This window comes from Chenopodium quinoa, unplaced genomic scaffold, assembly GCF_001683475.1.
Source record: "Chenopodium quinoa cultivar QQ74 unplaced genomic scaffold, ASM168347v1, whole genome shotgun sequence".
In the NCBI taxonomy this organism is placed as follows: domain Eukaryota; kingdom Viridiplantae; phylum Streptophyta; class Magnoliopsida; order Caryophyllales; family Amaranthaceae; genus Chenopodium; species Chenopodium quinoa.
In genome coordinates, this window is record NW_018745286.1 from 2,032,080 (window position 1) to 2,052,302 (window position 20,223).

The 20,223-nt window shown below is 34.6% G+C and overlaps 1 protein-coding gene across 3 annotated transcripts in view; it reads left to right on the top strand.

The window, feature by feature from the left end:
* LOC110711990 (DNA-directed RNA polymerase III subunit 1-like) overlaps positions 1-17,096 on the top strand; it is a 41,672-nt gene extending 24,576 nt beyond the window's left edge. For 2 of the 3 annotated variants that reach the window (XM_021890426.1, XM_021890427.1), the window contains 12 exons: positions 2,640-2,738; positions 3,510-3,713; positions 3,800-3,988; positions 5,547-5,694; positions 5,880-6,031; positions 6,927-7,085; positions 7,165-7,278; positions 7,383-7,459; positions 13,796-14,000; positions 14,104-14,306; positions 16,472-16,589; positions 16,701-17,096. In XM_021890426.1, coding sequence (XP_021746118.1) covers positions 2,640-2,738; positions 3,510-3,713; positions 3,800-3,988; positions 5,547-5,694; positions 5,880-6,031; positions 6,927-7,085; positions 7,165-7,278; positions 7,383-7,459; positions 13,796-14,000; positions 14,104-14,306; positions 16,472-16,523 — 1,602 coding nt within the window. In that variant the 3' untranslated portion in view covers positions 16,524-16,589; positions 16,701-17,096. The remainder of the gene's footprint in view (positions 1-2,639; positions 2,739-3,509; positions 3,714-3,799; positions 3,989-5,546; positions 5,695-5,879; positions 6,032-6,926; positions 7,086-7,164; positions 7,279-7,382; positions 7,460-13,795; positions 14,001-14,103; positions 14,307-16,471; positions 16,590-16,700) is intronic. The other variant, XM_021890428.1, reaches the window with a different exon arrangement.
* Positions 17,097-20,223: the final 3,127 nt, after the last annotated feature.

Here is a 20,223-nt window from a genome sequence, read left to right on the forward strand (position 1 = left end):
TAATAACAACAATTATAACAACAACAATAACAATTAACAACAATAATAATTAAACAAGATTATTCTAATAATAACAATAAAACAATAATAAATTTAAGATTAGTTTAGATCTTACAACCGTGCTTCAACGCTCCACTAATTACGATTACGAACTTTTTAATTTTTTCCGATATTAGGAAAATAATTAGAGAATTTAAGAGAATAATTAGAGAATTTAAGAAAATAAGGATTATTAGAGATTTAGAGAATATAAGAGATAAGAAGAAGAGATTGTGATTTTGTGATTTGGGAATGAAATGGAGGTGAGTATTTATAGAATTTTTGGCAAAAAACTAGCCGTTTATAGCCGTTTAACTAGCCGTTGGCCCGCGGGCCGTGCCTGCAGGCCAGCACGGCGGGCCATGCCCGTGCTCGTGCCGGGCCGTGCCTGGGAATTCTCCACCGTGTCCGTGGCACGGAAGTCGAACTTCGTGCCGTGCCGTGCTTGACTTCGGGCCGTGCCGGGCTGCTCCGAACGACGGGCCGTGCCAGGCGGCACGCGGGCCAACCCGGCCCGTGCCCAGGTTTATTAGTGGTTCTCTCATTTTCTCATTTCTCATTCTAGCAATTCTTTATATATATATATATATATATATATATATATATATATATATATATATATATATATATATATATATATATATATATACACCCAATATTCGTCTTCCATTCATTTCCTTTTTTGGATAATGCATTCAGATTCTCTCTGTGATATTTGGAAATTTATATTTAGTCACCTGCGTTTTGGGATAAAATGAAAACATTTTCTTGTCATATAGACATCGCTTCACCTTTGTTTTTCATCAATGATAGATTTTGAATGCTTTTAATTATGACACATGATACCTGTTTAATTTTATTTACTCTTGTACCCAGATAAGAGTCCCGTTTGCCTTTCACACAGCCTTTTGGAAAGGTGAAAAAAAAAAGATGGGTTGGTTGACTGAATGGAAATTTAAAAAACAAGATAGTAAATTTTAGTTGATTTAAATTGAATAAATAGAGAAGATAGTGGGGGTGGGCTGATTAAAATGAATAAAAAAGTAGATAAAGGTAAAATGAGACTTTTATTTAGGGACAAAATTTGAGTGAAATGATATTTTATATTGGGAAAGAGGGATTAATTCAGTATGTCATTAATTCTGTAAGGATCATATGTGCATAAATAGTTTCTAGTTTTATATTGCAGCCTCCATATCTCCTCTTTCACCCTTATTAACTACTGAAATTTGCACTATGATAGAATCAGGAAATTTACTTGTATATCGTCAATAAAGGAAAAATGAGACTTTTTAGGTACAAATATTTTGGGTGATTTGGTACTTATATTTCAGGACAGAAGAATTATATTATTTAAGTACGTCATTAGTCAAAAGAGGATCATATGAGATGAACTAGTTTCTGGTATTCTATTACAGCCTTGATGTCTACTCTATCATTTTCTGTATCAATCTACTCAAGTTTTTGGGATAAGATGCCAACATATCAATATGCTTTAACCTTTCCTTCATATAAAGAGTTAATATGGGATGCTTTCAGCTATGATGATGATACGCAGGTAGCAGGTGGCAGGCTGAAGGTGAACTGTGTTGGATAATCTGATTTATGGGCCATCTGCACTCTATATTGCTAGGGTGACTCATTGATATGAGTTGTGATTACGACACAAGAAAATGAACGGGAGGATTTAATTGATCTGAACTTTGACAGTCAAGGGTTTAGATTGAGAACATTGAACTTTATGTTCTCCATTTTTTTTTATCTAGCGTCACCTCGAGCTTCTTCTGTGCACTGAATCACCCTTTCTGAATGATAATGGAACAAAATTAGGGTCCTATGACCAACTAGGTATGTTGGTTGAGCTACTTATTACATTAAGCAAACGGTTTGGTATTACCTGGATAATGCTTGGGATGCTGGTTAAGCGACTTATTTATATGATAAGGAAATTATTGTAGGGCACCAAGGAAAGTAACATCACTTTTGAGGTTATTTGTTGCATTGGGATTAGTTTTCTGAGAAAATAGAATCCTGATATCATCTAGTTTTAGCATCACACCTCTCAGGTTTCATGAGGAGTTCCTCCTGTTCTTGATATGGGGAGTTTAATGGATTTCAGAGATGCATTAGAGAAATATGTTTTAAACTTCTCCTGCAATGCAGTATGTCTGTTAGAGGCTGGGTAATGTATTCACATTGAGACAAAATTTTCTCAATTTTGATATTTTTTATAAAAACAAAAATGCATGTTTTGGAAAGTTGCATATGAGGGATCTTGTTTGAAATTGGCCTAGTCCGATACATTAATAATTTCTCTACTGACTGCCCCTTGCATATGCATGTATACTATGCATGTATTTGTATGTTTTACTCCTACGCCAATTATAAGTGCTATTAAAAGTACTGCACAAGTTCAAAACAAACATGTGTTATAGTACTGGTATTTAGAACTGCAAGTATGTCATCAGTGATTATAAAGGCCAGATAACATGGAATAAAAATATTAAAAAAGTAGGCAAGACAGTTTGGATTATAGAGAATACGTAGTAGATTTGAGCATGCCTTGTGCCAAGAAATAATTCATTGTCTGCTTTCTGCAGGCTAAGGGTTTTGTGGCTAATTCTTTTTACAGCGGCTTGACAGCTACAGAGTTTTTTTTCCATACTATGGGAGGGAGAGAAGGCCTTGTGGATACAGCTGTATGTTGAAACTACTAAATGTGTATATTTGTTTTGATTACTGTATTATTGTTGAGCTTGCATGTCTGTTTATTTCACCCTGTTTACAAAATCGAAAGTTTTCAAACTGTCAACCATGACATAGCTCTTTATCACGTTGCAAAAATTTTGTAGTCCAATTGTTTACAAAAGTTGAGTGTCATAAACATGGGCCAGTACCTCTTGGTTCATGCAACTACTAGTTCCTTACTATGATAAAGGATTGTCCCCCCTCCTTTTTTTTTTTTTCCTTTGTTTCTTCTGATCTCAGAAGCAATTAGACTTATGGTTATTGTATGATAACTTGCAAAGGATACATATTTTTCCATGTATACACTTGTTAAATGGTAGCTTTTGTAAACGTAGTTTACTTTATATGATGGGAATTTGACTGGATGTAAATTTTACTAGCTGGGATGAAATTGAGGCAGTACATTGTTTTTGAAGTTTTTTGACACCATGGCCAAAATCTAAATCACAGAGTATATGTTCAACGAGAGTACTCTGAGAACATTGAATTTTTTTATTGAAATACTTGTCACAGTTTGCTAGGTAAATACGGAGTATATGTCTGAGGTTATTTAATACCAATCATTAATTTTATAATCTAATATGTAAATGAGATTTAGATCTATGCTTTCTGCTTCCTTTACTTAAGTTTTGTTGCTTTGTCTACTATGTATAGTTGTTTCAATTTTGGCAGCATTAATTCATGTAATGAGTGGTATATGTAATAAATGGCCTTTGCTGCAGGTGAAAACTGCTGACACTGGTTATATGTCACGTAGACTGATGAAATGCCTGGAGGACCTAGCAGTTCATTATGACATGACTGTAAGAAATTCTAATGGAACTATTGTTCAATTTTTTTATGGTGATGATGGTATGGATCCGGCTCAAATGGAAGGGGCAGAAGGATTTCCGCTGGATTTTGAGCGGTTGCGATTCAAAGTGGAGGTATAATTTTTCATAGCTTTCCAGATTGTCAAGCCAGTGTTGCATCTAAGATATGAAACTTTGATCTAACAAGTTACTTTGTGCAGGCTACTTGCCCTGCAAGGGGAAATATGAATCTGTCTCATACAGTAATCTCTGAAATCATAGATAAGAGGCTTTCAGATTATGATATGACTACTGGTGGTGGTTGCTCCGGTGCCTTCAAGATGAAGTTATTAGATTTTTTCAATAAATTATCTGAAAGAAAATGCTATGTTTCTGAGCAGCAACTGCAGGTAATACTTTTTAATTTAATCTGAGTGGGTTTTTTTTTTTTTTTTTTTTTTTTTTTTTTTTTTTTTTGTGTGATAAAAGATTCTTTATAAATGAGCAAATAGCTATGAAAAATCTGGAAAGCTATGAAAAATTATACTATTGTTAAACAAATAATCCTCCTTTCTCTTTCGGTCTATATACTAGATCCTCCTTTCTCTTTCGGTCGATATTTGTTTAACAAATAAAAATTATAACCGATTTTTAAACAAATAATCCTCCTTTCTCTTTCGGTCGATATACTAGATCCTATTCCATTAATTGTTCTCTTTTCCTACTAGTGTTACCACCTTTTGGGCACCTAGAGAAACCTATCACTCGATCGTTGACTATGGTGCAAGGACATGCAAGGCTGAGCCACATGAGTGGGCTATGCATTGAGTCAAAGAGATTTAGCTCTTGTCGGATCTAAACCGATTATAGAAAAATTTACGCCTTGGGTAGTTGACGAAAACAATGCTATATCTTAGTGTTGCCAAGCGTTCAAAGCCTAGAACTTTTCGCTAGAGCAAGGCACACACCCCTCTGAAAATGAAACCTGATTTCAAAGCTTGAGTTTATGTTTTTGCTATTTCATGGTTTAGAGATTGTTAAATTGTCACTGGCTTTAAGCTTTGTGAAGTTTCAAAAAGGGTGGATAAGGGAAGGTTGAAGACAGGTCGATCCGTTCAAGAGGATAGCCGAGAGAGAAATGAGATAATTGAATTTTGGAATAATTTTTTTGGGCTTAAATTTCGGTCCCCACACTCCGTTATCCTCTTTTCCCTTTAAATAATTTATTTGGACCCACAATCGATTAACTTGTTTTCTTTGTAATAATTTAATAGGACCTACACTCCTTTATTTTTTTTTATTTTTTATTTTTTTTTAATGTACAGTATATTTCGTTTAGGAGTACTTTAAATTTTATTCATCATCAGATAGGTACTACATCATTATATAGATAATATGTTAGCAGATTTTTGAAGAGAAACCAGACCCATCACACCGGATTCACCCAAGTTAGCATTCTGCATATCCGTTTTGTACCACGTATCCAATTGAACCTCGTCCCTTGTAACCTTGATATCTATTGTCTTTTTATTCATAGCATTGCTAAACCAGAAATCTAGCTTAGAAATCTCTATTGTTATTTATGGCTGTTTCATGGTCAAGGTGAACTCACATAGAATGTTGGCTTACAGCTTCCAAGGAAAAAATAACCAGGAAGTGTTTACTCTTCTGTTGGTAATCTTGCAGATTATGTACTTCGTATAAAACTACACATGCAGGGTGTTGTTCCTAATTCCTGCTATTGACAGTAGCACCGAAGCTTGTCAGATTTGCATATTTTTTATTTTTACTTGGGTGTATTCATGTATGGTATAATTGTATGTCTCAAGTGCCATGTTTTTGGTACTAATATTAACATACGGAAAAGGAGCTGCGGTATATATTGCTGTTTTGGCTTCACACATTTCTCTGTTTACACATTTCTAATATATATATTTTTAATTTTCTTATTGGTCAAACATTGTGAAGGTGTTCTTGGATGCTTGCATTTCTCGGCTTCGTTTAAAAAGGATTGAAGCTGGAACTGCTATTGGAGCAATTGGGGCTCAGAGTATAGGAGAGCCAGGGACGCAAATGACTTTGAAAACTTTTCATTTTGCTGGGGTTGCCAGCATGAGTAAGTATCCATTGTTGAAAGTTTCATTTTATCCTCTCCATTCACCCAATCCCCAATTTCAATCTCAACCTCTATCCCCACCCCCCGTGGGCTAATTAAGTCATGTAAAGTGAAAACGTAGAAAAAGAAGATGAAGAAGGCTACCTAATTTATTTTTTATGTGGCTTGATCCTTAACTTTTGTAGATGTTACCCTTGGAGTTCCTCGTATCAAAGAAATTATTAATGCAAGCAAAAAGATAAGCACGCCAATTATCATGGCAAAACTTGAGAATGATAGTTGTATGGAGATTGCGGAAACTGTAAAGGGTCAAATTGAAAAGACATTGTTGGGCCAGGTATGTAAATATCTACGGTGTACTATTTTATTCTTTTTAAGAAATGATGTTTAGAAACTACTCCCTTTTGCTTTCTTTTGCTCTTCTTATTAAAAAATGAGGAAAGAATCAATGAAAACATTGAAGACAGGCAATGTTCCCATATCATATTACAAAAGAAACAAAAAAAATAAATAAATAAAAAATAAAAAAATGAGAGTCCAATTTGGGATAGTGGAAAGCAATAATTATTGTGCAATTAATACAATTTGAAATAGTAGAAAACATAAATAACTTCGCATTTATTACATGAATAATCAGAATTTGAAAATAATTAAAAGTTAATTTTGTCCCAAAATTACGCTATTAGTAGGAAAATCCTTATAAAGAAGTATTTGAAACATACCAAAAGAACAAAAAAATAGAAGGGGGGGGGGGGTACATATGAAATGCATTAATTGTAAAAAAAATAAATAAATATGTATCTATCTTGTAAATTATTTTGTTATTCATGTCACCTTCTAAAAGCTTTTTCTCGTGCTAACACTACCTTGTTGTGCTTAATAAGGATAAAGCTTCCCAGAGGCAATAGAACGGCTCTAGAGCTTCTGTGTAGGTTTGAGCTGCATTTACTGTATCATAAATTTGGGTGTAAAAACAATCCCTATACACCTTGTGTGCTTTAGTTTGCCTTTTAATCCTCTCTTCCAACTCTACAAAAATGCCTTGCCGTAGCCCAAAAGAGCTCTTGACTCCTACATCCTTGGTCTAAAGTGCTAAGGTGTGCTATTTATACCGTTGTAACAAAGTCCATCCAATGTCTCCTTTTGTGGGTCCAGTTTTTGTGTCTGTTTACTTCTTTTTTGTTTTTTTTTTTTTTTTGACCTTTTACTTTTCATCTTCTTTTGTTTTTTAGGTTGCGAAGAGCATAAAGCTTGTTATGACTTCAAGCAGAGCCTCTGTCGTTGTTAAACTTGACATGAAAAAAATTAATGCTTTACGACTGTGTATAAATGCCTATACTGTCAAGGACAATATCGAAAGATCTTTGGCGAAGCGGAAGAATGACAAACTGGTAAAAAGAAGTTCTTCTGAATTTTTTCCGTTTAGTTTTACATAGTTTTGATCTGCATTTAATGCACTATTATCTGCAGAATGTTAACGTTTCTGATGAGGTGAAGCTGGATGTCATGCCAGATTGTGATAGGCATACTGCTCATTTTGTACTACATCGTCTTAAAAATAAGCTCTCCACTATTGTTGTTAAGGTAGGTTAGAGAATTTTCTGTTGCTGTTTTAGGTACTGTTGCTGTTTTGATGTTATGTCAAAAATATTAGATTCTTTAGTTTAACCAGTAACTTATATTTTCAGGGTATTGATACCATTGAACGAGCAATTATTGCTGATGTGGAAGGGGAGAAGGGGAAGCTCAACTTGATTGTTGAAGGGTTAGTTCCTTTATTGCGTACTGGATAGTGGCTTTGATGCTTTTTATTGATGCCCATGCTTCTCTGACCCCACCTCACCCCCACCCCCCCGGAAGAATACATAGCATGAAGTAAGAAAATGAAAATAGGAAGGAAAAAGAAAGATCAAAGGCGTTAATTTAGTTGTGTATCACCTTCGTTCGAGTGCTTACTGCACACTGCACAGGAGAAGGATATTGCTTTAATGAATATATATAGTTCACTTTGAAAAAAAAATGCTCATCTTAATGCAAGCCGAGCCGTTGACCTATTTGCCCATCAAAAAACAAACAAGTCATGATTCTTAGGCAGATTTTCAGGGTTTGCACTTATGTCATGTGTATTTTATTACTCCTTCCATCCCTAAATGATGTGTCCGTTTCTAATATTTCACAAAAATCAAGGAAAGTGAAGTATATATATAATCATGTAAGTACATTAAGAATAGTTACAAAGAGTAATATATTTTGTATTTTAGTGAATACAATAATGAAAGTACATCTAATGTATTTGTTGGTTTATGCAAGTAGTGCATGTGGGCACGAAATTTAAAGGGCATTTAGGGTATTTAAGTAGATTAAAAGGTATAAAGTGAGGGTATGTAGGTAATTATACAAAAACTAAAAATAGAAACAGGCACATCATTTTGGGATGCCCGTTTAGGAAAACAGGCACATCATTTAGGGACGGAGGGAGTATTCAATATGCTTTTCCTTTTCCTCGTCCTTCACTCATTTCCAGAGATAAAGCTTTTGATTTGTTGACCTCTTGTTTCTTCTTCTTTTTATTTTTATTTATTTATTTATTTATTTATTTATTTTTCTCTAACGCCCCTCTCCCTCCCCCATACCCCAACTCACAACAACACAAACACCCCCCAAATCCCTATCTTTCCTTAATCAAAATAATCCACTAATATTTGATAGTATGCTTTTTATTCTATTGGTGTACATCATTCATATTTTCCTGTATTTTCAGATTATTTTACTTGTATGTCCACTGATAATGCTCAATTTATCAACAAGGTTCATGATTATAATTATGCCTCATTTTTATTATCTGCTGCATTCCTCATTTTATGCACGGGTATTGCTATAGTATTGAATGTTCGGTCTTTAAACATTTATTCTAGTGAAATTATGTTGTTTTGAATACAAAATTTGGAAATTTTGTTTTAATAATCCGACTTAATGCCATTCGCTTTTAATAATCCCAACTATCGATTATTTTTTTTAAATCTGAATTTTGAGGGCTATTCGCTTTCTTTGGTGTTACCTCCAACATCATTGAGACCACCACTAGGGTGATTTTTAGCAGTGGGGTTCTAGGGGAAGGGAAGGGAAGGGGGTTGTTTGTGGGGGTGGGGGAGGAGAGAGGGGTTGTTTTCGTAGGGTAGGGGAGGGGAGGGGGTTGTTTTCGGTAGTGGGGGGGAGGTAAGGAGATTTAATTGTGGTGGGGGAGGGGATTGGGGTGGTTCTCTTTGGTGGGGGAGGGGAAGGGAATGGTTTTTGGTGTTTAGGTAGGTGAGTTAGGTGGTTTTCAGGGGTGGGGTGGGTAGGGGTGGTGGTGTAGGTGGGAAGGGTTTTAAAAAAAATAAAAATAAAAAATTAGACAATTAGGCGTTGACATGTGGCAGGGAACCACTAGTCCCAAAGAAAGTGAATACCCCTCAAAGTTTGGATATTACAAAATAATCGAAAGTTGGAATTAATAAAAAGCGAATCGGCAAAAATTGGGATTATGAAATCCAATGGTTCCAATATGCTATAGAACTGATTTATAATTTTGCACAAAAGGAGTGTTTCACATGGTGTGCACCTTTGCCTTGCAACTTTTATTACCTAGTTTTTTTAACAGATTTCAGTCCAAACCTCAAAAAAATATTTTTATGTGCTTATTCCGTCTGTTTTGGAGTAGAATTTTTGAATTATAAAAGTGTTGCCATAAACTAGAATTCACAGCAATTGACATAGAATATACATGCCATAAACACTTAACTATTAGCTGAAAGGACAACAAATAACCCAAAACTGTCACCATAAACTAGAATTAACAGCAACTGACACAGAACATACATACCATAAATTTTAATCAAAGACCGTAAAAGTATAACTTTATTCATAGAATCATAAGTTTTAGATGTAAAATCATAAGTTTAACATAAAACTCTACCCCCTTTTATACATATAACCATAAATTTTCGATCAAAAAACTTTTAATCATGAAAGCATTTAAACAAGTGACAAATCAAAACTCGCAAATTTTGACTAGTAACCTGAAAAATAAAAACCATAACTAATAACCTAAGAAACATTACTAATACCTGGAATATCAAAACTATTATTCTAAACCATACTAACTATTAACCCAAAAACCTTAGGGTATGTTCGGGACCATTGTAGTTTTTGATGGTTTCCATTTTTCTTTTAAGAAAAGAAAAGATAACATTACAAGTTTCCTCTGTTTTCATAATATGAATGCAGTTTTGGTTTCAGGAAAAGTCCCCGGTACGGGAGACGGCTGAAGATTGGCGTATTCGTGTGTCATTGCTGACGACCACAATACTTTTTCTCAGTCATTCTCTCTCCTTTCTCTGTACCTTTTTTGCTAACTCCCTTTTCACTCCACAAGCCAGCTCCAAAACTACTCCAATCGATTTCAACATGTTAAACGAAACAAAGATGAAAATTTCATTTACACTCCCCAGTAAAACTACAAAACAGAATTTCTTCAACTAAAAAGCTTCAATTTCTAAGTGTAATAGACATAATCAATGAATCCCTTATGCATCATGTAGGATGGGATTGGGCAGATCGTGACAATGAGAATAATCAAGATTTATTTTTGCAATTTCTCATCTATCTCCCCTTTTCTCAGAATTCCTCCAACCAAAGAGCTTCAATTCTTAATGGTAATAGACATAATTAATGAATCCCTTGTGCATCATGTAGGATGGAATAGGGCAGATCATGACGATGAAATAAATCAAGCTTTGTGTTCACAATTCCTTATGTATTTCCCCTTTTCTTAGATGTTATTTCTTTCAATTTAGTGTGGATTATATAGATTGTGAGATTTGTATACCATCTACCTTTGATGATAAGGTGGTTGATTGAAGGTTGTCAAGGACTGGAAATTGGAGAACATGTGAGTGTTTAATATTTGCTGTTGGGTAATTTGTTTTGTTCTAACATCTAGTTTGGATGGCAAATAGCTTTAAATTTGTCAATGGTTTAAATTGCTTTGGTATAGAATACAGAGCATAAGTCTATAAGATCTGAAGTGCTCCAATTTTGAAAAACTGTTATTTTGATTAAAATATACTTACTATTTAATTAAAAACCATGACTTTTAAATAAAAGAAGTAAGCTAATATTACTAAGCAAATTAGGTTTTAATAATTCCAACTTTACTTGATTTGCTTGTAATAATTCCAACTTTTGATTATTTCATCTCACACTAAGCTTGACCTATGGGAGATTGAACAAATTAACATCCAAAAGAAACCTAACGGTGCTGACACTATCACCGCCACCCCGGAACCCAAATTTTCTCTTTCACATATCTGATTACAATTCCTGCAATGTTTCATCTTCCCTAATCTATTAGAGCATTCATCACTCATCCCCCCAACCTCATCTCTGTAACATCTTCTTTTCTCTCTCCTTTGCCAAATCTAGAACCTATTTCAGCGGAAGATTCTGCCGGCGCACCTCAACGTGTTTAATTGGTGCTAAAAAGAGGGGAGAGAGAGAAATGTGTGAGGGTGAGACAGGAACAGTTGCAGGTGGGGCTGGGTGCAGTGGTTTAGGGTGGCTTTTGGGAGTGATGGTCATGGGTAGTGACGCTAGGTGGTGGCTCAGCTGGGAGAGAACGCCACTGATGGAATTATGCTAGTGGTCTGACAAATAGCTATATATCAGGCATCCTGTTATAAGATTTTGTATTACAGCAAAAGGTTTCTTTTTGGTCGTTCAAGATAGTCTAAGAGTCCTTGAGATAATTAAAATCAACCTAAACTGATGTGGATTCTAACCCCTTGTTTATTCAAGTTCTTAGAAAACCCACAATCTTGAAATAAAGATCCAATCTTGAAGGATTTCTTTAAGATTGAATATAAACGAACCGATATTTCTCCTCACAAAATCACTCCTGAAACTTATGATTCGAATCTCCAAATTAATTAACCCACCCCTGGACGCTAATTATTTTGAGATTAAACTCTTAGCCTACTCCTAGACACTAAGTGTTTAATGTTCTAATCTTCAACCAGCTCCTTGAATTGAAAACTAGCAAAGAAAAGTTTAAACAAAGTTAAACTAAAACAATTTTTACTAATCTCAATTTCATGTCTATCAACAGCCGCGAAATTACAACTATTTATAGACTAAAAATAAGTAATTCTAAACCTACTAGGACTAGGACAAGCCCCTAGCTTGTAGCTCCAAGCAACCTAAGTGGAATAGGAATACTAAACCTACTTAGATTAGGAAACTATCAACACTGACCTACTTGGCAGTTTGTGCGGTTTTGGTTTTTGCCTTCATTGACTGACCAAATGAACTCTGATTCTTGTGAAACCACTTTCATTAGTTAGCTGACATCTTGGCGTTTCCAAAAACATATTATAAGGCATATGTTTTCCTTGAGCTTCAAGTCCGTATCTGCAGTTCTTTAAACTCCTACGAAAAGTAACAAACTCCTAGAAACATAAGGAAACGTATAGACTAAGAGATACGATAATAAAATAAATCCTAAGTGCTTAAACCAAGAAAAACCTTTTCAAGTGAAAGGTAAAAACTTGTAAGCAAAAATCTAAAAGAAACTAAGTAAAAATATTAAATGATGCATTTCTTTTCGGGTAGCCTATATTGGAGTTATTTAGACCCTTCCAAAGAATTTCCCTCTTGATTCACATCATAAACTTAGGTCAAGTCTGGATTGATTGAGCTTAAAAACTTGTAGGGGCAAGCTCTTGTTGAACATGTGCATAGCAAACATAAAAAAAGATGAATGGATTATAGTTTTAGCAGTTTAGCTAATACAATTTCCTGTCACGTTTTACCTTTTGCAATTAACCCAAAATGATCTTAACAAAATGTTAAATTGGGCAAGTAAAATAAGACAGGGAATATATCAATTTTTGCCTTTTGAATGTAGTGACTGAAAGGGGAGATGTAGTTTGTTTCTAATTCTTGGAATCTCATAAATACACTATTTTAAATTTCTATATTTTGTTCCACGATGAGTATAATTCATCGCTTTATTAACTTAAAATTACTAACCTAGGTGCTTCCTCTTGTGTATGATGACATCAGTCTTTGATGACAATAGTTTGATATAAGGTCTTAAATTGTACAAGTAAAATGAATTGAAATAAATAATAAAAATAAAATGAAAACAAGGCTTGAACTGGCCCAATTGAATGGAATATGGCATTATGGGTTGTTTCTAATTTCTGGAATCTCAAATAAATTATTTTAATTTCTATATTTTGTTCCATGATGAGTATAATTTATCGCTTTATTGACTTAAAATTACTGACCTATGTGCTTCCTCTTGTGTATGGTGACATCAGTGTTTGATGACAATAGTTTGATCATGATGGTAATTATCATGATCATGGTAACATTTGTGCATTAAATACTTTGTTGGAAGCATTGCATGAAGGATCATGGTTGATGTCTATGATTTTTAATATGGTTGTACCTATTATCTTTCCAAGATTACTGATCTGTCAATTTTATCATGTTTGTATGTCTTATGTGATTTTAGTTGAGCACAATCATTTCTGACAAGCTCAGAAAGATGAAGCACCAATATGTTCAGCACCAATATGTTCAACATATGACAGATATAATTCCATATAATTTAGTCTTAATGTTTCCTTAGAGTTTAGACCCAATGCAGGTTTATAAATTGCTTTTTGTTAAAAATTACTGACTTGATGATTCCGGAAAAAGTTTAATTGCCAATTCTGCAACCAGTTTCGGGCTGATTCGTTAGAAGTAGAAGTGGATTGAGGATGTTAACAAGCATTGATAGCTAATTGTCGTGTCCTGTTGCGATAGTTTTAAGTACCAAAATTAGTTGTGACACCTTATAAAAAGTATAAGATTGCTCTTATGATTGGCGTGTTGCCAATTATACCCTTCAAAATGTGTATTTACATGTTTACCCTCATTAATATGTACACTTAAATAAATGTGCTACACGTGTCAACTATATTGTGCTATTGTAAATGTCTTGCTACTAAATACTCATAAAATCTGTTTTTTTGTAATTCTAATTTGTTATGTAATTCTGAGTTTTTTATAGGACGGGGCTTAGGGAGGTCATGGGGATTCAAGGAGTTGATGGATGCAAAACAGAGAGCAATCATATTATTGAAGTCCAACAAACTCTTGGAATAGAGGCTGCAAGGAGTTCTATCATCAGAGAAATTAACAAGGTCATGCAAAGTCATTCTATGGATGTAGACATACGCCATATGATGCTGCTCGCTGATGTGATGACATTTAAGGTTATATCTTTATTCATGATTTCTGTTCACATTGATAGGGATGGTTCCTTTTATTTTCTGAAAACAGATTAAATATTTGTTGCCTTTATTGCTCATGTAACAGGGGGAGGTTTTAGCAGTTACTAGAGTTGGGATTGCTAAAATGAAAGAAAGTATACTGATGTTGGCATCTTTTGAAAAAACTGCTGATCATCTTTTTAATGGTTCTGTGAATGGGAGGGAAGAAAAAATTGAAGGAGTTAGTGAATGCATCATCATGGGTGTACCAATGCAGATTGGCACTGGAATTTTGAAGATTATGCAGAGGTACGTTGACAATATATTATTGTGGTGGGCTTTATTTTTTGTTCCAAGTGCCTTGCTTGTTTGGGTTTATAAATGTGTTACATGCATCAATTATATTGTGTTATTGTAGATGTCTTGACGTGTTGCTACTAAATCTGCAATTTTAAGTATATATGATGGCTTTAGGACATGTTTACTAGAAATAATTTGAGTAATTTGTCTTGTTTTAATTGACAAGATGTAAAGAAAAATATTGAATAGCACCAAGTGGTTACCAATGTCAAAGGAGTGGTTAAAGACAGTCTTGTTTTCCAATTGTTGTTGACAATGTTGCCCTGTGAATAATGACGAGTGCGCTGTTGCTCAAAGAATCCTGAAGAAAGAGAAATGGTATGTGTGAAGAAACTTTGCCAATGAGAAATCTAATTTTCTTTCCCTTCAATTTTATCTCAAGGCTACCGAAAGGAACCAGCTTCTGCACTTTTCCTGATCCGAGTGTGTTAACCTTAAGGGTTGTACCGAAGAGAAAGCAGGCATAAAACAAATTTTAAAAGGGAGAATCGTGAGGATTAAATGACTTATCCCCTTTCTCTCTGCATAACTGTCATGCTTAGAAGATTGGCTTTTTTCTTACTCCTAAGGTCTTACACCAGCCACTCACATTTAAAATAGGTTAAAGTTCAGATAGCCTTGAAAGGAAATGCAGGAACATGTTTGTGGTTGCCTTTATGGTGAATTAATAGGGAAGCGTCCCTAACTTATAGGAAACTCATCAGTTCACTCTTGATTTTATATTTACCTGTTGGGCAAATACATTTTTCTAATTCCAGTTTTCTATAAAAAATAACCATAGAGAAGTAATTCCCTATTCTAATGGTAGCCATTCAGAGACTTGGTTGTGTGTAACAAGTATCTTCAAGGTTTGTGAAGATGAAACCTTCCTACTCTCCCATCCCAACCTTTGAACACTATATCCAAACATATAGCAATCCCATTTGCCTCTAAAGAGGCTCACACCCAAGGTTTAAAGAAAGTTGGATGTAGACACCCATGCTCCTCCTGTTACGATTCTCAGTGTTTTTATTTTTTCAATTTAAATCTGAAACACAACTCTCAATGTTTTTATTTTTTCAACTGCATATACCAACTTGATGCAGATGTTCTGTGAAGTTTCATCTTGACTTAGGAACATGTCAGTGTTTTTATTTTTTTCAACTGCATATACTAACTTAATGCAGATGTTCTGTGAAATTGAATCCTGACTTTGGAATATGTTGTTTGGGACAGCATCTTTGATTACATAAAAAATGAAATCTTATGTCGGAAATTTATTCTCAACTGTCAACCTGTAATAACGGGGATGATAAATACTGAATCGATGTGGTGGTTCTGTGAAACACCTTCTAAGCTAATTAACTCAAACTTCTTTTCCTAAAGAGAAGCCAACAGACCATGTTGTTGGGTTAATAAAACTTAATTAGCTAAATGAAATCCTTTGTTGGGTATCATTAATCAATCGACAAAGCACAATGACTATGGAAGTGGCATAATGAAATATTGTAAAACTCGGTAAAGTGCTGCTTCACTGTGAACTTTTTTCTTCTTAGCATGAGCTTAGATTTATGTCCTACAACTGTCAATGGAAAGCTCTAAAGAGTTGTATCTAACAAAGTTGCAGCCTTTTTAAACCGAAGATGTTAGATAACACAATTTCGTGGTATTTCAGATTTGACTCACTTTTAATTAGTTTCATTTTTTAGCAAACCCCATTTACCTACTTACCCCAACTTCATCTGTTTTACTTTATCCACCTTTTATCTTACCCTACCCAGCTGTTTACTCCAATTCTCTTACTTTATCCCTCCCCCACACCCCACCTTCTCACCCCCACCCCTTTTTATTAGCCTCTAATTTTTCCTAACATATAAAAAAGTCTATAGTAAGTGACTCAAACTTTTAGTAATAGAGGGAGTACATCAAAAATATTTGCTGGTGAACCAATTTTAATATTTCGTATGAATTTTACTGAAATTTCATAATTTATTAGCACCTTGCATCATGTCCATTGATGTCCAGTGAAAGATAATGTACTTGTTTTATGTATGGGCTTGAACTTGCACTGTGCATACATCAGAAGTTTTTAGATCCAAACCTAATTTAATTACAATTTTTTCACCCTTATACAGAAATGATTTTCTGCCAGCACTCAAATACGCATCAGAACCGATAGTTTCTTGATTGATTAAGTAAGAGCCAATGATAGAACAAGCAACATCAATTTAATGTTTAAAATGCAAAGACCAGGTAAAGTATTGGATGTTTTTCATTCATTACAACTTCTCTCTCAAATTTGATCTTTTCTTGCCATTTTTTTTAATCTGCGCAGGACTTATGAACTTTTTCTCCACTATGCAGGATGGTTATATAGCAACTGTGACCTGAAATTGGCCTGATCTTATCTGGAACTATTTGATTGCATACAACCCTGATTTGGGGTTGCTGAAAAAATCATTCCAAATCAGAGAGGTACATAACTTAGCGTAGCTAATAATGTTATTAATCAGGAGAACTCTTGTTTACTTATTATTGCTCGAGTTCACAAAACTAATAATACATCTGTAAGTGTCACATTAGTTATACCGAATAATTTAGTGAGCGTGTTCATAGTTTGAGGATAGGAGAACTGAAGTACTGATTAATCGGAGTTTTTATTTATACAGTGATCATCACAATTCTCTTCTGGATACTATTTTTGGAAACAGGCTCTATACTGGTTCAGTTCCGAAGAAGATGAGGCTACACTTTGAAGAAGATAGGCTCCTTTATTTTTAAAATTTATTTTTATTTATATTTTGTTTTATCCTATCTACTGTAGTTCAAGTACTCCCTTTATATTCTATTACTTGCTCCACTCTCCTTTTCCAGCAGCATTTTATTATTACTTGCTCCATTTCTTATTTTGAAAACTTTTTTAACAATATTTTACTATTTTCCTTTCCACAGTGGTCCCTTATTTTAACATTTTTCATATTCTATCTCCTTCCCACTTTATTCACTTTTGCTTTTTTAGTTTTTATTTTTTTAATTTTTAATTTTTATTCTTCTACCAATACCACTTCCATCATATTTTATTACTCTGTACTGTTCCTCCTAAAACTCTATATATGGAGAAATGGAGTTAGTAATAAAATACGGAGGGAGTATGATACGTAAAGTAATAAATAAACTGGAGTTATCTGAGAAAATGAATGATGATGATGTTACCCAATATTTTAACTTATTTATTTTTTTGAAAATTTGTATTTCGCCATCTTTGAGAATCTTATCCCTTTTTTTTATTTTAAATTATTGGTTTAACCACCTAAAAAAAGGACAAAAAAAAAAAATATTATCACCACTTAATGGTTATTGTTAATTTCAGTATAAATAAATTTTCTCGTTATCATGCTGAATATATGTTCTTTTAAAGTTTTGGCCTTATTGGGTCATTTTGGCTTTTGGGTCCGTTTTGCATGGGTACATGATGTGTTAACTAGCTAAGTTGCTCGGATTTCTAAACTATATAACGAAATACAATGTTATTTTAATGAAAGTATATTAACAAGAATTACATTTACTATTTACGGAAGTAGTATAACTAAACAAAACAAAACAAAACAAATTGAATTATTTTACCTATACCGATGTCAAGGTTTTATTTTTCTTTTCTAATAATGTAAAGGTTTAGGGTTTAAGGTTTATGGTTATTGATGCGTTAGACTAAATATATATATATATCTGAAAAGATTTAGGGAGTATAGATTGTTTGGAACTCATGCTATACACCTTATCTGTTCCTATTTGTTGATATAGTTAGACCGACACAATGTTACATGAAAATTTAATTTATCTTCATTTTATTTTGCTAACATAGAAATCAAATGTTTGTAAAATTAATGAGTAGTAGGGTTTTTATTTAAATTTATAAGAAGTGGGATATTTTGTTGTTGAATAATAAAGTGGAGTATATACATTCATACATGTAATAATTGTTTATGTAAAAAATTGCTTAAGGAGACAACCCTTGGTTGGGACTTTGTTATGCTATTAGATTTAGGTTAAATGAAATAAAATGCGTAAAGTAAATGACGGAAAATAAAGAGAGAAGAAAGACACGATATGATGACACAAAAACCCCAGTGAAAATAGGAAAAAACCGTGGGTGGCTATGAATCTACCAATGCACTATAAAACAGGCATAAAGCCAATAATTACAATTACATTGCGTTTCGATATTTGTTAAAATAAAGAGTATAAATAAATGTAAGCATCTTGGACGTAGACTTTATGCTATAGCAGATGGGTATTTTGATGTAGTATGACAATTTATGAAAGTATGCTTACATACTTGCATTTGAGGAGCAAGATGGGATTACAATATATGGTAGTTTGGATGATGAAATGTAATGTGGATTATGGAGAATAAGGTGAAAGTTTCGTAAGGTATTCATAGGTATATCATGGCGTCCTCCTTACAGCCTCTTTGATGTAGCGTTGCTCCGGAATGAATCAGTTAATGGCTCCTTGATTTACTCGACCACCTCCTTGATCTTCTTAACTCCCTTTGAAGTTGTCCAACAAGCAAGTTTCTTGATAGCAGTAGCACGTAAATATGAGTTAGTCATTGACTTCTCTACTTGATCTTCTGATGACCTTAGACTTATTTAAGGTGCACAGACGATCAAACAATTTCAAAGACTTATTAGTGTTGACAACTTGACATGCATTCTCTCCTTGATTGACTTGGTCGTTGGTTGTCAACGTTGGTCAATGTTATCGAATTGATTTTTTTTTTTTCAATAATAAAATAAATTTTATTGCCAAATAGTAAAGTTAGAGCAAACAAATATTAGAATAATGATATTTTATAGAAATCTTAAATTGTTAATGTTATTCTAATACATTACCCCTAGCCTTCAATCAGCCACCACCCTCAACCACCACCACCACCACCACCAACCCCTACCGTCCCACCACCGTCGACCACCACCAACCACCACCTCCCGCCACTTTCGACCACCCTTATGCACTTCAAAACACTCCAACCACCCCCGGCAACACTACAACCACCCCCACCACCAACCCCAACCTTACCACCACCATCGACCACCACCAACCACCACCTCCTAGGACTTTCGTCCACCCTTAAGCACTTTAAAACACTCCAACCACCCCCAACAGCACTACAACCACCATGAACCACCACATTAACCACCACGGGCTATCGCTTCTACCCTATTTCTCATTATGGAGCCTAAATGTCTGCTGTTTGATATATATCGGCCTAGAAGGATCTATTTTGACTGACATAAGTCCAATTTGGACAAATAAGGAAATTAAAATTCAAACCACACACAGATTCATTCAAAAAACATTTATTATATTAATAATGTAAGTGTTATATACATCATTCTAGAAAATCCGGCTACAACAAATAAATCAGCTAATACTATCCCGACTCATTTATTCGGGGTAACTGTTCTCTATCCTGTCTGTCGGCCCTCCGTCTGACATTACGCCGCCTGTAATGAGTAATGGTGGTGAATGGGTCTCGGGGCGGTGGGGGAGTCTGCTGGCTGGACGATGTGTCCTCCTGCGTAGGGGTGGGCGCAGAACTGTGGATGATGTAATCCTTTGCGTGTCTGGGTGACGTAGGATCTCCTCCACCGCTACTCTGGCTGAGCTCGAACTGTGAATGGACGGAGTGGCCATCATGACCGTCCCACTGGTGGACAAGATAGCCGTGACCATATCTCTGTAAGGTAGCCACGCCCATATCTCGCACCCGCTTGACCTCGGCTCTGGTGGATCTGTCTGATAGTGCATCAACCATCGCCACCATATCCGCCGCCTGCAGTAATCATCGATCAGTGAGTTGCATGATATAGAAATTAAAAAT